This window comes from Pelophylax lessonae (genome assembly GCF_965119305.1).
Source record: "Pelophylax lessonae genome assembly, chromosome: 10".
In the NCBI taxonomy this organism is placed as follows: Eukaryota; Metazoa; Chordata; class Amphibia; order Anura; family Ranidae; genus Pelophylax; species Pelophylax lessonae.
In genome coordinates, this window is record NC_138777.1 from 227,306,940 (window position 1) to 227,324,751 (window position 17,812).

At 44.9% G+C, this 17,812-nt stretch overlaps 1 protein-coding gene across 4 annotated transcripts in view; it reads left to right on the forward strand.

The window, feature by feature from the left end:
• The window catches only part of PHKB (phosphorylase kinase regulatory subunit beta), a 415,971-nt gene that overhangs the window by 326,857 nt on the left and 71,302 nt on the right, over positions 1–17,812 (forward strand). For all 4 annotated transcript variants that reach the window (XM_082269952.1, XM_082269953.1, XM_082269954.1 and 1 more), the window contains 2 exons: positions 12,485–12,546; positions 17,209–17,368. In XM_082269952.1, the coding sequence (XP_082126078.1) occupies positions 12,485–12,546; positions 17,209–17,368 (222 nt within the window). The remainder of the gene's footprint in view (positions 1–12,484; positions 12,547–17,208; positions 17,369–17,812) is intronic.

Genomic DNA, 17,812 nt, shown 5'->3' on the forward strand with positions numbered 1-17,812 from the left:
GAGGGGAGGAAGAGGAAGTAAGGTAAGTATATTTTCTTCTAAACCAGGTAAGTAAAAAAAAAAAAAATTGCGATTATCCATTTGTTTTTCAGGTGACCCCGGGCATGAAGATGGAGGCAAGTTTAATTTTAGGGTGGAACTCCGCTTTAAATAATGTGAAAAATATCAATAAATAATGTAGAAAACTGAGAAAAAGTAGAGTTGCGTGCGGAGCCGGTACCCGAAGTGACGCATATCCGACAGACCGAAAATGGTCACTCCGTACTCCGGAAAATCCGGAAATGGATATGACGTCCATGGGTTCCACGGCAAAGCTGGAAGTCAAACCAAGGAGTCGTCAGAGGGGAAACGGCAATGCTCATGGAACGCAAACAAACAACTCCTGCAACATTGCTGGATAAAGACGGCTCAGGTAAGTATTAGGGGGGCTGCTGCACACAGAAGATTTTTTTAGCCAATTGCATAGAATGCATTAAGATATAAAAACCTTCTGCCATTACAATCCGTTTAATATTTCTAATGGCTGAAATATTCTTTCGTTCAGAGCCGGATCAAAGCATAGGTTAGGTGGAAAGATATTTTGCAGCCACTTCCCCAAAAAAAAAAAAACAGGAGCTTTGGGAGCTGTGTGCATCTTTGGTTGTGCATCGGCAGCTGACAGTTATTTTATACGGATGACATATATCCATTTTCTGGTTACTTAACACCATAAAACCCGTATTGCCAACCGCGCTGGGATTTTCCATCTGAACTGTTTTACATTCACTGCCTGAATAATTAACAAGTATTTTCAGATTGCGTCTTATCTCCTAGGTTTTTATATCTTTTCACTTATTCATGGAGCCTGAGGAGGGCCTCTTCATTTTTCCTCTGTATCACTTCTGTGACAGTTTGTTTTGACACCTTCTGCCTGATAAAATTAGAGAAACCCGGTAATTAACCTTTATCAGCCAAATGATGCTGTTTGGCTTGTGGTGACATGTTCTGCGGAATAACACAGAATAAATTAGGGCAATGAACATTTCTTTTGCTAAAGACAGATTGTTTGTTTTGATATTTTATGTAAAAAAAATAAAAAATTGCTGTTGGGAAACAGTTATACAACCAGGGCCAGACTGGGAATACATTTCAGCCCTGGAAATAATTTCATACCAGCTCCATAGCATTATTATACTGGCCCCAACAGCATAACGTTGTCATTTTCTTGTTCATAAAAGTGAAAACCATGCATTTTAAAGCACATTTGAAGAGTGTTTTATAGATAAGACAGATATGAAAGCACACAGGGCTTTTTACATATATACAGTGGGTACGGAAAGTATTCAGACCCCCTTAGATTTTTCACTCTTTGTTATATTGCAGCCATTTGCTAAAATCATTTAAGTTCATTCTTCTTCCTCATGAATGTACACATAGCACCCCATACTGACAGAAAAACACAGAATTGTTGACATTGTTGCAGATTTATTAAAAAAGAAAAACTGAAATATCACATGGTCCTAAGTATTCAGACCCTTTGCTCAGTATTTAGTAGAAGCCGCCTTTTGATCTAATACAGCCAGGAGTCTTTTTGGGAAAGATGCAACAAGTCTTTCACACCTGGATTTGGGGATCCTCTGCCATTCCTCCTTGCAGATCCTCTCCAGTTCTGTCAGGTTGGATGGTAAACGTTGGTGGACAGCCATTTTTAGGTCTCTCCAGAGATGCTCAATTGGGTTTAAGTCAGGGCTCTGGCTGGGCCATTCAAGAACAGTCACGGAGTTGTTGTGAAGCCGCTCCTTCGTTATTTTAGCTGTGTGCTTAGGGTCATTGTCTTGTTGGAAGGTAAACCTTCGGCCCAGTCTGAGGTCCAGAGCACTCTGGAGAAGGTTTTTGTCCAGGATATCCCTGTACTTGGCCGCATTCATCTTTCCCTCGATTGCAACCAGTCGTCCTGTCCCTGCAGCTGAAAAACACCCCCACAGCATGATGCTGCCACCACCCTGCTTCACTGTTGGGACTGTATTGGACAGGTGATGAGCAGTGCCTGGTTTTCTCCACACATACCGCTTAGAATTAAGGCCAAAAAGTTCTATTTTGGTCTCATCAGACCAGAGAATCTTATTTCTCACCATCTTGGAGTCCTTCAGGTGTTTTTTAGCAAACTCCATGTGGGCTTTCATGTGTCTTACACTGAGGAGAGGCTTCCGTCGGGCCACTCTGCCATAAAGCCCCGACTGGTGGAGGGCTGCAGTGATGGTTGACTTTCTACAACTTTCTCCCATCTCCTGACTGCAGCTCTGGAGCTCAGCCACAGTGATCTTTGGGTTCTTCTTTACCTCTCTCACCAAGGCTCCTCTCCCCCGATAGCTCAGTTTGGCCGGAAGGCCAGCTCTAGGAAGGGTTCTGGTCGTCCCAAACGTCTTCCATTTGAGAATTTTGGAGGCCACTGTGCTCTTAGGAACCTTAAGTGCAGCAGAAATCTTTTTGTAACCTTGGCCAGATCTGTGCCTTGCCACAATTCTGTCTCTGAGCTCTTCAGGCAGTTCCTTTGACCTCATGATTCTCATTTGCTCTGACATGCATTGTGATCTGGAAGGTCTTATATACAGGTGTGTGGCTTTCCTAATCAAGTCCAATCAGTATAATCAAACACAGCTGGACTCAAATGAAGGTGTAGAACCATCTCAAGGATGATCAGAAGAAATGGAAAGCACCTGAGTTAAATATATGAGTGTCACAGCAAAGGGTCTGAATACTTAGGACCATGTGATATTTCAGTTTTTCTTTTTTAATAAATCTGCAACAATGTCAACAATTCTGTGTTTTTCTGTCAGTATGGGGTGCTATGTGTACATTCATGAGGAAGAAGAATGAACTTAAATGATTTTAGCAAATGGCTGCCATATAACAAAGAGTGAAAAATTTAAGGGGGTCTGAATACTTTCCGTACACACTGTATATATAAGCAAATTCCGGTTAAAAGTGGTATCAGTGTGGACATGGTACAGGAGGTGCTCATAGGCTGTGTGGACATGTTACAGGGGATGCAGGGACTGCGAATATGGTGCAGGAGATGCAGGGGCTGCAGGCATGGTACAGGAGATGCAGGGGCTGCGGGCATGGTACATGAGATGCAGGGACTGCGGACATGGTACAGGAGATGCAGGGGCTGCGTACATGGTACAGGAGATTCAGGGACTGAGGGCATGGTACAGGAGATGCAGAGGCTGCAGACATGGTACAGTTGATGCAGGGGCTGCGGGCATGGTACATGAGATGCAGGGACTGCGGACATGGTACAGTAGATACCGAGGCTGCGGACATGGTACAGGAGATGCAGGGGCTGTGTACATGGTACAGGAGATTCAGGGGCTTCGGGCATGGTACAGTTGATGCAGGGGCTGCGGGCATAGTACAGGATGGGTCAGAGGCTGTGCTGGCATGTTACAGGAGAGGCAGAGGCTGTGGACATGGTACAGGAGATGTGGACATGGTACAGGAGATGCAGGGGCTGTGGACATGGTGCAGGAGATGCAAGGGCTGCGGGCATGGTGTAGGAGATACAGAGGCTGCGGACATGGTACAGGAGATGCATGGGCTGCGTACATGGTACAGGTGATTCAGGGGCTGCGGACATGGTACAGGAGATGCAGGGGCTGCGGGCATGGTGCAGGAGATGCAGAGGCTGCGGGCATGGTGCAGGAGATGCAGAGGCTGCGGGCATGGTGCAGGAGATGCAAAGGCTGCGGCATGGATCTTACGGTGAGGCGCCTTCTATTTAATAATGTCTAATATATAAACTGATGAATATAAACAATCATTCAGGTGAGAAACTCTACTCTCTGCCTGCATTTCTCCAATACTAAAATTAAGAAATACATATTTTTGCAGTCAAACTTAAAAAATATATAAAAAAAAAAAATCAAACCTAAATATTTACAAAAAAAGTCAAAATCTCAATTCAAACCAAAGGTATATAAAGTACTAAGTATATCAGTCTAGAAAACGTTTACCTTTTTAATTTCACTACTACACAGTATACATAAAGCAAAACTTCACCCTAAACGGGAAGTTCCACTTTATGTCCTCCTCCCCCGCACCCCCTCCTCTACCACATTTTGGCACATTATGTTTTTTTGGGGGGGAGCAGGTAGCTAGTTTTGATAGGTACCTGCTGCCACTTCTGCTCCGATCGCCTATGCCTAGAAGTTCAGCTCCCCTTCCCTCTTAGCCTTCTGGGTCACGCCACAGGAGGCTGCGAGACCATTTACAACAGCCGCATGGAGTCACAGTCAGCTTCCTTCAGTAAACATGTCGGTGCTGGAGACCCAAAGACCGGTGAAGAACCGGCCCGGGTGAGGACAGCACTTTGTCATGTTGGTCGTGTGAAACGGATCTACCATTTCCATTCTGTTGTACCTTGTATCCAGATTTGTACCAATAAACCTTTGCTACTATCAAGTTATCTTTTTGGTGTTCGGCCACTTTCTCTTCATGTTCCTGTTATCCGGTGGCGATCCGAGGTCCAGCACCCATGGCTGATTGTGGATACAGATCCACCTGAGCGGTGTACGTCTTCTTTTCAGTCCTTTTATTTAAAGTCAACAGTTACAGTATTTGTAGCTGCTGACTTTCTTTTTTTTCTTTTTATAGTAAAGATCCTCTTTAAAATAGAAGTCCAGTTAAATCCTATTTAAACCGAAATCTTCTCACCATCCTAAGCCATATTGTAACTACTCTGTAGAGGAAATATGTGTTTACTGCCCTGGGCTCTCCAGTCTGTTCACATGATTGGCTCCCAGTGTCGGTTTCAGGGTAGAGGAGAGACAGCAAACAAGGGATTTCCCCATAGTGAGGTAGGGGAGCCTGGATGATGTCATTGCCCAGGCATTGCAGCCCTTGTTGGCGATCTCTCCTCTTCAATAAAGCCAGCCGCTAGGGAGGTCATGTGAACCGACTGGAGCGGTCACCTCCCTCTGCTCTGCCCCTCCAGCGCTTACTGGAGCCTTGTGCTGGGGAGGGAACTCAGGGTCTCCGCAGCATGCTGGTAGGCTGAGCCAGCTTGCCATCTTGTATCAGGGCTGGATCCTGACAGTATTGTCAAGATCCTTCCAGAGTCTGGACCAGCTCTGTAACATCAGCCAACAGCGGAGTTTAGCCTCCTATAGACTGAGTCTGGGTCACAGGAGTGCAATAGTACTCCAGTGACCCAGAAAAGAAGTATGAACAAAAAAGCTTTGGCCATGTTTCTCTCTTAACCGATTGCCGACTGCCGCACGACTATTTACTGCGGCGGTCAGCCCCTCACAGGCAGAGGGATGTAGTACTACGTCGCTAGCCTGTGAGGGTCTAGGGAGCGAGGGCGCAGTCACGGACCCCCCCCGCACGTGTGACCGGCGGACCCGATGTCCGCCGGTCACTCGGCGATCGTCGGTGCAGAGGGAGAAAGGCATAAAGGTGTAAACAAGCCTCCTGTCATTCTCCCCTGTGTAGAAACAGTGATCATACGGTTCTACTATGTAGGACCGTTGATCACTGTTCCTACAGCTCAAGCCACAGCCAATCACAGTTAGAAGCACGCCCCTAGGGACACACACCACCCCTCCCTCTCAAAAAAAAGTTAACCCCTTCACTGCCAGTGTAATTTTACAGTAACGGTGCATATGTATAGCACTGATTACTGTAGAAATGTCACTGGTACCCCCAAAAATGTCAGTCAAGGGTCCAATCTGTCCGCCGCAATGTCACAGTACCGCAAAAAAAAAACTCACATCGCCGCCATTACGCGTTAAAAAAAAAACAACAAAAATGACAAAAATCTTTCCCTTTGTTAGTAAACGCGATAACTTTTGCGCAAAACAATCAAAATACGCTTTTTGCGATTTTTTTTTTTTTTTTACCAAACATATGTAGCATAAAACAAATTAGCCGAAAATGTTAAAAAATTTTGATTTTTAGTTTTTTATGGGGGGGGGGGGGATTTCATATAAAAAAAAATGTGAAAAATATTGTTATTTTTGCAAAATTTACGCTCTTTTTTTGTTTATAGCGCATGATCAAAAAATCGCACAGGTGATCAAATACCACCAAAAGAAAGCCCTGTTTATGGGAAAAAAAGGACGTCAAATTCGTTCAGGTACAGTGTCGCACGACCGCGCAATTGTCCGTTAAAATCACGCAGTGCCGAATCGCAAAAAAAACCCTGGTCGGAATGGGGGTAAAATCTTCCGGGGCTTAAGTGGTTAAATGTAACTATTGACATGAAACATCCACAATGCTCCTCCTAGACAGAGACCTTGATCTAGGACAGAGATCTAAACAAAGAGCCCATTTACTGTCCTTCAGGCTTTAAGGGGGGGCCAGACTGTGGCTAGTGGGTAGAAAATGCCCTGCTATCAGTGGGCATAATGTCCCATCATTGGTTTTAATGGGAGAAAGCAGGCCCCATTGTTGGTATCAATAGATAGAATAGTGCCATCAATGGTGTCAGTAGAAGGAATGGTGTCCCATCATTGGTGTCCATTGTTGGAATAATGCCCTTAAGGCCAGATAAAGGCAAGCACATTCAGCCCCTGGGCCGTAGTTTGGAAACCACTGATCTAGGCCAGCCTTTCTCAAACTTCTTTTAACCACTTGCCCACTGCTCACTGTGCTGCTACTGCGGCACCGTGGCTCGTTAACGTCTGGCGACGTAGACCTATGTCCCCAGACATTCCCCTCTCTCGGTTGCACGCTCCGCCGGCGGCTCGCTCCCGCTGTATTCAGTCACAGCGGGAGTTGGGCCAGGGGAGGATCACCGCTGCTCTTCCCCGATCGTTGGGGATCGAGTGTGGAGATCCGCCCGCTTGTGTAAACAAAGCGGGCGGATCTCCTAAGTGACAGGCAGGGTCAGATTGCAGGATTCAGCATAGCTGAACCTGCGATCTGTGTCTGTGTCACATAGTCCCCTCCCCCCACACACGTTAGTAAGCACCAGGCATACATTAACCCCTTGATCACCAATAAAAGTTAACCCCTCCCCTGCCAGTGTCATTTTTACAGTAACAGTGCATATTTATAGCACTGATTACTGTAGTAATGTCACTGGTACCCCCAAAAGTGTCAAAAATGTCAGTCAAGGGTCCGATCTGTCCGCCGCAATGTCGCAGTCCCGCAAAAAAAAATCGCAGATCGCCGCCATTACTAGTTAAAAAAAAAAAAAACAATAAAAATGACATAAATTTCCCGTAGTTAGTAGCTGCGATAACTTTTGCTCAAACCAATTAAAATACGCTTATTGCGATGATTTTTTTTACCAAACATATGTAGCAGAAAACAAATTGGCCTAAAATGTTAAAAAATTTTGATTTTTACATTTTTTTGGGGGGAATTTCATATAAAAAAATGTGAAAAATATTATTTTTTCAAAATTGTCGCTCTTTTTTTGTTTATATTATATTTTGTTGATCGCACAGGTGATCAAATACCACCAAAAGAAAGCTCTATTTGTGGGGAAAAAAAGGCCGTCAATTTAATTTGGGTACAGCGTCGCACGACCGCGCAATTGTCCATTAAAGTAACGCAGTGCCGAATCGCAAAATATGGCCTGGTCAGGAATGGGGTAAAATCTTCCAGTCTTAAAGCGGTTAAAAATACGCTCATTGAGATTTTTTTTGTCAAAGACATGTAGCTAAATACATTTTGGCCTAAATATATGACAAAAATTGAATATATTGGATATTTTTTAACGCATTTCTTTATTAATATCGCAAAAAATAAAAATCGCAGAGATGATCAAATACCACCAAAAGAAAGCTCTGTTTGTGGGAAAAAAAGAACTTAAATTTCGTTTGGGTATGGCGTTGCATAACCGCGCAATTGTCAGTTAAAGTCGCACATCGCCGAATCGCAAAAAGTGGCCTGGACGTAAGACAGCAAAATCCTCCGGTGGTAAAGTGGTTAATGGTAGAAAGCAGGCCCCATTGTTGGTATCAATAGATAGAATAGTGCCATCAATGGTGTCAGTAGAAGGAATGGTGCCCCATCATTGGTGTCCATTGTTGAACTAGTGCCCTTAAGGCAAGCAAAGGGCCACATTCAGCCCCTGGGCCGTAGTTTGGAAACCACTGATATAGGCCAGCCTTTCTCAAACTTCTTTTAAACGCAGAGGAACCCTTGAAATAAAGTTATGGTATCGGGGAACCCCTGCTAAAAATGAAAAATATACAACTCATGACACATTAGTGTGACAGTCAGTGGGAAGAATGCTCCTTACTCTTGTCATTATTGGGAAGAATCAACCCATTACAGATAGCTAAAAGGAACAATGGTGTCATTGGGAACTTATCTGAGAGGCAGAAATTGCCCATTGCTCAAGGAAGCCCTAGCAACCTCAGGAGGAACCCTAGTTGAGAAACCCTGGTCTATGCTGTGGACATGGTACAGGAGATGCAGAGGCAGTGGGCATGGTGCAGGAGATGCAGAGGCTGCGGATATGGTACAGGAGATGCAGGGGCTGCGGACATGGTACAGGAGATGCAGGGGCTGCGGACATGGTACAGGAGATGCAGGGGCTGCGGACATGGTACAGGAGATCCAGTGGCTGCGGGCATGGTACAGGAGATGCAGTGCTGCGGTCATGGTACAGGAGATGCAGTGGCTGCAGGCATGGTACAGGAGATGCAGGGGCTGCGGACATGGTACAGGAGATGCAGGGGCTGCGGACATGGTACAGGAGATGCAGGGGCTGCGGACATGGTACAGGAGATGCAGGGGCTGCGGACATGGTACAGGAGGTGCAGGGGCTGCGGACATGGTACAGGAGATGCAAGGCCTGCGGACATGGTACAGGAGATGCAGGGGCTGCGGACATGGTACAGGAGATGCAGGGGCTGCGGATATGGTACAGGAGATGCAAGGCCTGCGGACATGGTACAGGAGATGCAAGGCCTGCGGACATGGTACAGGAGATGCAAGGCCTGCGGACATGGTACAGGAGATGCAGGGGCTGCGGATATGGTACAGGAGATGCAGTGGCTGCGGGCATGGTACAGGAGATGCAGTGGCTGCAGGCATGGTACAGGAGATGCAAGGGCTGCGGACATGGTACCGGAGATGCAGGGGCTGTGGACATGGTACAGGAGATGCAGGGGCTGCGGTCATGGTACAGGAGATGCAAGGCCTGCGGGCATGGTACAGGAGATGCAAGGCCTGCGGGCATGGTACAGAAGATGCAGGGATTGAGAAACCCTGGTCTATGCTGTAGCTCAGATGACTAAGCAAGAGATGATACTTTTCTTTTTTAACCATGAATAATAAACTTTGTGATGCTGAATTCTAATGACTGGTTTGCGTTTATTCACAACCCGACCATTCTGCAAAATTTCAAAAGGATTTTGTACCTGCAAAGCTAATTAGTGGATATTTTAATGAGTGTTTTCAGCTAGTGGGCAAACGTTTCATGGAAAATACGTTTCCTTGGCGCTTCGGTTCCCAGAATTTTCACCTGCAGCAAAGCCCGAGGCGTTTGAGCTCAGGGCTATGATTGCTGCGTGATATCAATTATTAAGCATCCATCTTTTTTTTTTTTTTGATTTCTGTTGTAATGGATTTCTCATGTAAATGCAACTCGCTCAATTTCCCAAAAGGTGCAAAGCTTAGAGTGGAGAAAAGGCTGGGATCGGTTCCCACAGTCGGTTTTATGACAGGATTTTGTGCTCAGCGCCGCCTCCGCCCTCCTGCTCCACTTAAATTAATGACAGAGTTTAAAGAAAGTAGAGTGAACCATTAAAATAATTGAACATTTTTAAAATTCACTTCAGAAGCGTCCAATTTTGTGATTTACCTTGTGCATTCTGAAGTTGTGCCAGTTAATTTGGTGTCGGCTTTTAGTGGAAGAATTGCAAAATGCTCTTTTTTTTTTTTCCCCCCGGCTGTTCAGCTACATAAAATTGTGAGCAGGTGACAAGGCCAGGCTCAAATTGCACACGTTCGAAAAGACAAATGGCATTTGATAGACGTCAAAAACAAATGTGAGATGGTTTGGTGTACAGTAATATTTTCTGCTTCTGAGAAATATTTTGACTAGGTATTAGAACAGTAAAATAAAAATATGCAAAGTCGTTTTTTTTTTTTTTATCGGGTATCTAAACCTAAAAACAAAACTGTACTTACTAGTCCATAAGGCCTTGTTTACACAGGCATGCTACAGCATATACCCGTCACACTTACCCCTAACACAGGTGGTCACATACTTTAGCTGGCCACTGTGTTTTCTCTATCGTTTATTGACAGACGCAGTCTCCATCTTCATTAGCCAATGGGTTATGCTGCCCCCTGCAGGAGTAGTATGGCTAATAAAGATGGAGGCTGCGTCTGTCAATGGACTTCAGAGAAACAGATTTTACGGTAAGATCTTACAAAAATCTTGTTTTCTCTATCGTCCATTGACAGACGCAGCCTACATCTTCATTGGGTTATGCTGCCCTCTGCTGGAGTAGTATGGTTAATAAAAATGGAGGCTGCGCCTGTCAATGGACTTCAGAGAATAAGATTTTACGGTAAGATCATACAAAAATCTTGTTTTCTCTATCGTCCATTGACAGACGCAGCCTACATCTTCATTGGGTTATGCTGCCCTCTGCAGGAGTAGTATGGCTAATGAAGATGGAGGCTGCGCCTGTTAATGGACTTCAGAGAAAAAGATTTTACGGTAAGATCATACAAAAATCTTGTTTTCTCTATTGTCCATTGACAGACACGGCCTACATCTTTATTGGGTTATGCTGCCCCCTGCAGGAGTAGTATGGCTAATGAAGATCGAGGCTGCGCCTGTTAATGGACTTCAGAGAAACAGATTTTAAGGTAAGATCTTACAAAAATCTTGTTTTCTCTATCGTCCATTGACAGACGCGGCCTACATCTTCATTGGGTTATGCTGCCCCCTGCAGGAGTAGTATGGCTAATGAAGATGGAGGCTGAGTCTGTCAATGGACTTCAGAGAAACCGATTTTATGGTAAGATCTTACAAAAATCTTGTTTTCTCTATCGTCCATTGACACTTGACAGATGCGGCCTCCATCTTCATTAGCCATACTACTGCTGCAGGGGGCAGCATAACCCAATGACTAATGAAGATGTAGGCTGTGTCTGTCAATGGACTTCAGAGAAACAAATTTTATGGTAAGTCTATTTTACTGTATAAAATAGTCTATATAAATTTTACTGTATGAAATAGTCTATTTTACTATATAAGGAGAGATCACTGCTAAAATAAATGTAAAATTCAAGAAATGCATGGGTGTAAGAAGATTTCCGCCTCTGCTTCGTGTTCTGTCACATTAGGAAAGCTATTGGAACGCATAGCAGCCATGATGGAACGCATAGCACATGCTGCGTCTGTCAATGGACTTAAGAGAAACAGATTTTACGGTGAGATCTTACAAAAATCGTGTTTTCTCTATCGTCCATTGACAGATGCAGCCTCCATCTTCATTGGCCATTGACTTATGCTGCCCTCTGCAGGAGTAGTATGGCTAATAAAGATGGAGGCAACGCCTGTCAATGGACTTCAGAGAAACCGATTTTAAGGTAAGATCTTACAAAAATCTTGTTTTCTCTATCGTCCATTGACAGACGCAGCCTCCATCTTCATTAGCCATACTACTCCTGCAGGGGGAAGCATAACCCAATGGCTAATGAAGATGGAGGCTGCGTCTGTCAATGGACTTCAGAGGAACAGATTTTACGATAACATCTTAAACAAATCTTGTTTTCTCTATTGTCCATTGACAGACGCAGCCTCCATCTTCATTAGCCATGTAGCAGAATGTGAAAAATATTGATTTTTTTTTTTCAGAATTGTCGCTCTTTTTTTGTTTATAACGCAAAAAATAAAAATGGCAGAGGTGATCAAATACCACCAAAAGAAAGCTCTATTTGTGGGGAAAAAAGGTCATTAATTATATTTGGGTACATGCAATTTTCCGTTAAAGTAACGCGGTGCCGAATCGAAAAAAATGGCCTCGTCATTAAGGGGGCAAATCCTTCTGGCCCAGAACTGGTTAAAGCTGTAAATTGTCACCCCTATTTATCTTTTTATTAGTTAGCTTGCATCTTGTTAATTGAACGGTCACTCTCCTTCCCAGTCCAAGTAGAAGTTTGAATGTTTGGGGCCTCTAATACTTTCCTCATGATCGGACGGCCTACATTGGCAGCCTGCAGAATGCCTTCTTCCATCTGTGTAGACAGCAGGCCTCCCTACCTGCGGTGCTGTAATTCCTGCCGCAGAAGAGCTGAGCATTAGGTGAATCTGTAAGGAAGTGAATGATAATTCCTTATGACATACTTGATCCTCACATGCAGGTCATCCACTATCTTATCAGAATCCCATTTAACAAAGCCCCGCAAAGCCCCTAATCTCAGTGAGGATCATCGGTGACACTTCTTGTTTAAACAGTGTGCAGGTTTCCGGATGTGGTGGTATAGTCAGCGCGTTTTACTGGCTGTGTTTCTTATCTTGCAGACTCTAATATCTGGAGCCATGGTGGAGCAGCTGGACTTTCTGAGAATCAATGAAACAGAAGAGTAAGTGACACCTTCCTATTCTCTTCACCTTAACCACTTCTGGACCGGGCCTTTTTCTGACACTTGTTTAAAAGTTAAAATCAGTTTTTTTGTTGTGCTAGAAAATGACTTTGAACCCCCCAAACCTTTTATATATTTTTTTAGCAGAGACCCTGAAGAATAAAATGGAGATCATTGCAATATTTTTTATCACACCGTATTTCCGCAGCTGTCTTACAAACACAATTTTTTTTGGAAAAAAAATACGCTTTTTTTTTTTTAAATTCAAAAAATAAGAAAACAGTAAAGTTAGCCCAATTTTTTTCTATAATGTGAAAGATAATGTTACGCCTAGTAAATACATGCCCAACATGTCATGCTTCAAATCTGCGCAAGGTCCGTGACTTGATAAAGCGCATGCGCACGAAACGCGTAGTCACAGGAACAGATTGCATTCCACCCTGGTTCCTTCTCAGCGAGTGACGTCCTTCCGGTCACACGTCATTGCATCGGAGCAGAGCGGAGACAGTTCATCCTCCTGCCGGCTGGTTCCGGCCACCATCCTTCAGCACACATCCAGTCTTCCACGCTGCCAGTGCCCATGCCTGCCTCCTGACCCAGGGTGATGTATGCACATTATTGACTTCCCCCCTCCTGGTTTTATACAAATAAACTGTACGATTTTATATTGGACGTCTACCTGGTATTCCCTTGGATATCAGTGTCTCTATGCTCTGCCATTACATGTAGCTTTCAGATTTGTGCACGCTCGTATAATGGCAACAAACATCGGTACTTAAAAACCTCCATAGGCGACATTTTAAAAATGTCTACAGGTTACCAGTTAAGAGTTCTACGGAGGAGGTCTAGGGCTAGAATTATTGCTCTCGCTCTAATGATTCCGGCGATACCTCACATGTGTGGTTTGAACACCATTTACATATGTGGGCGCGACGTACGTATGCTTCCGGGGACAGGATGCTTTCATTGTTTTTCTCTTGTTTTCTCTTGTTTTTCTCTTGTTTTTTCCTATTTATTTTATCTTTTATTTCTTATTTTTACAGTTTTTTTTTTTAAATGTTTTGATCACTTTTATTCCTATTACAAGGAATGTAAACATCCCTTGTAATAGAAATAAGCAGGACAGGACCTCTTTAACCACATCCCGCCCGCCCTATAGCAGATTGACGGCGGGAATGTGGTTGTATTATCCTGACCGGACTTCATATGACGGCGGCAGGATAATACTCTCTGCGCGCCCCCCGGGGCGGCGATCACTGATGCGAGGTGTCAGTCTGACTCCCTGCATCTCTGATCTCGGTCAAGAGCCTACTGACGTAGGCTCTTTACCATGTGACCAACCGTGTCCAGTCATGGCTGGCCACATAGTAAACAGGAAGAGCCGTTGATCGGCTTTCCTCGGTACGTGCCTGACAGGCACGAGCAAAGGAGCGCCGATCGGTGGCTCCCCTGGGGGGGGGTCGGCACTGGTAATCAGATCATTGATTACCAGTGCAGAGCCTCGGGGGGGGTGCCACTAGAACCACCAGGGATGCCCACCCATGACCCCAGAGATGCCCACCCATGCCCCCAGGGGTGCCCACTATGGCCACCAGGGATGGCAATCAGGGCTCAGGGAGCCCCCCATTGCCCTCCCAATCAGTGCTGCCTGCCAGTGCCCTCCCTATCAGTGCTGCCCACCAGTGCCCATCATTGCCATCTATCAGTGTCGCCCATTAGTGCCCATCAGAGACGCCCGTCAGTGCCGATCAGTGCCCACCAGTGCCGCCTATCAGTGCCCATCAGTGCCCATCAATGCTGCCTATCAGTGCCCAGCAGTGCCGCCTATCAGTGCCCACCAATGCTGCATATCAGTGCCGCCCATCAGTGCCACCCCATCAGTGCCTCATCAGTGCATGTCAGTGCAGTCTCATCAGTACAGGAAAAAACGTATTTATTTACAAAATTGTATAACATAAACGAAAAAACCTTTTTTTTTCTCAAACTTTTCTTATTTGTTTAGCAAAAAGGAAAAAACCCAGAGGTGATCAAATACCACCAAAAGAAAGCTCTATTTGTGGGGGGGAAATGACATACATTTGGTGTAGGTACAGTGTTGCATGACCGCGCAATTGTCATTCAAAATGCAACAGCGCTAAAAGGGGAAAATTCGCCTGGGCCGGAAGGGGGTGAAAGTGCCCTGTATTAAAGTGGTTAATGTGAGATCTGGGGTCAAAAAGACCTCATCTACACTAAAAAAGAAAAAAAAAATGGGCTGTTTAAAACCATTGCTAGGAAGCGACATCGCTCCAGTCCTCCAAGGCCATAGAGTAGAGTGGGGGCCATCTTGCCCTCAGAAAGAAAAAAGGATATAGCCCTGGGACTTTAAATGAGGTGTACACATATGGTCAATTGTAATGGGGTAGCTCTACCTCATTACAATTGACAATTTGTGTACACCTCATTTAAAGTCCCAGGGCTATATCCTTTTTTATTTGCATGTAAATTTAGGGATGGAGGTGTGTCACTGGCAGTACTAAACCTGTTTTTATCATTTTTTTTATCTTGCCCTCACTCGACTTAATGTCTTATGGGACAGCGGAGCGGATTGTTCTCCCTGCTACCGACGGGTTTGGAAAGCAGGGAAAACTACCAGGAAGCAGGGGGAGGGGGGGCACCTCTCTTGCCGCCTATAAAGGTGATCCCGTGGCAAATCTGCCACTGGGACCACCCTTATGTTAAAGCGGACCGCCTGCAGTTTAAAAAGATACCAGGGTTATGGCAGCTATCTGCTGCCATAACCCCGGTATTTAACGTCAAAGTACCGATGTAAAACTGCGGCGGGCCGACCGCCGCACGACTATTTACTGCGGCAGTCAGCCCCCTACAGGCAAAGTGACAGATGGGCTCCCGTCCCCGCTCGTTCCCTGCCTAGCCAGCGCGGTGCCGACATCGCTGGAATCCAGGACAGGTAAGTGTCCTAATATTAAAAGTCAGCAGCTGCCTACAGTATGTGTACAGTATGTGTAGCTGCTGACTTAATTTTTGGAGGGGGGGGCGGAATTCCGCTTTAAGTTGGCAGAGGACAAAGGTCTCGTCACCAGTATTGACATGTATACACATATGCCAGTACTTGCGCTAACTCCACAGCAGCTTCACGGAGAGGGTCCAAAATATAATTCCAGCCTTGAAAGGATTAATCTTCAATAGCACAACCTTGCTGCTCTCGGACCACCGGCCATTGGAAACTGCAAACACACAAACGAGAGGAGAGCGCACAGGATCTGGTGCAATAGCCTTTAGTTTATGATAAAAAATAGATAAAAATGCACTCACAAGGGACTTGATAAAGAAGGATACGTTCTCTGAAACATGTTGTCATGGCAACCACTCACATACCCAATCAGCATTCAGCTGCTCACATAACGTGACCCCCCAAGCACGTTTTCCTGGGCATGTGAACTGTCTGGATGCATGACAGGCTCAGTGGCAACTGCATTTGATCCAGGACTGCTGCCTTATCCACACAGTCAGCTGGAGATCCTATCAAAGGCAGTGGAAGGATTTTGGTGCACAGCACTGTGGTCGGGGAGATGTGATTGATTAGCTCTGGTTTTTATCATAAAATAAAGGGTATTGCACAGAGCCCCTGTGCTCTGCTCTCTTGTTTGTGTGTCACCAGTATTGACACCATTACTTAATTTATTGTTATACAGGCTTTATACAGCGACAAAAGTTTATGTAGCACTACAATATAAAGGGAGACAATACAGTTACAATACAAAAAAAAATGAAAACCCTGCTCAGAAGAGCTTACAATCTAATAGAATGGGGCAAGTAGTACAAAAGTTAGTAACTGTGGGGAATGAGCTGATGGAAGTGATAACAGATTAGTTGGAGGTGTGATAGGTGGCTTCCCTGAAGAGATGCGTTTTTAGGGATCGCCTGAAGGCAGCCAGAGTAGGAGATAGTTTGACAGATTTAGGTAGAGAGTTCCATAGGATGAGAGAAGCTCTGAAGAAGTCCTGGAGATGAGCATGGGAGGAAGAGACAAGGAAGATAGAGAGCAGGAGGTCTTAAAAGGACGATTTGGACGATATTTGGAGACAAGATTGGTCATGTAGCTTGGGGCAGAGTTGTGAATGGCCTTGTATATCGTGGTTATCGCTGGGCGATAGGAAGCCAGTGTAGGGATTGGCGGAGAGGGGTGGAGGACTCTGAGCGGTTGGTAAGGTAGATGAGTCTGGCAGCAGCATTCATGATAAACTGGAGAGGGGATGGCCTATGAGGAGAGAGATGCAATATTCAATGCAAGAGATAACAAGGGAGTGAATGAGTAGCTTGGTAGTTTCTTTAGTTAAAAATGTCTTGTTCTGCACTTTGGCCTTGTCTTTCTGTGTCGGCAGCCATCTTGGTAGAGGCAGAGCTTTACTTCCTCGTTTCAGAGCTGTGCCCCCTTCCCCCCACATGACTGGTGGGCAAAAAATTAAAAACTACATGTGTCACCTTTTGACAGTGCAGTGTCGAAAATGTGTGGAAATCTCAAGACTGGCTAAACAGAACCTTTAGCTGGTCGTAAAATAGTAGACATATATGCATTTATACTGTGCATGTAGCTGTTTGCCTAGAGTTTTACCTGAAATTTGTGTCATTCCCACTGATGGATGATTGTTTTCTTCGTAGGATGCCGGAGTTCAGAAGCTTTGAAGAGCTTGACGTGCCTAAACATTCAAAAGTGAACCGACAGTCCAGCATACCGAGCGCCGACATGGAAAAACAGCCAGAAATCAGTGTAGCCGAATGGAAAAACCGGCCCACCTATGAGATCCTGCAGAAGCTCAGTGTAAGTTAGTATAACGAAACCCCAACCCAAACTGTACTTGTGGACTTCCGTAAGTGTACGGCCTCCTCCCAGTCGTGAACATAGATATCAAATCCTAGCCGCCCTCATACAAAGCTAGCCAACAACTTAGATTGTACAAGTTTTGGAACCTTCTCCTTTATTGAACAGTTTCACACTCAATTTATACACACATGAGCACATCCCCCTCCTGATCAAAACACCACACACATGTCCGGGGTTACCTGATTACATTATCATATGCAGATGAAATTGTATACAGAAACCGAATTAACCTGAACTAATTATCTAGCATCTGGACAGAACAATATGGGCTCATTAACATTTAACAATGGGACAGGCAGACTTAACACAATCCACATCCCACCTCAAAACAGACAATAGGAAAAGACTGCCAATGACAGTCTGTCCGTCTCCTACATTGAA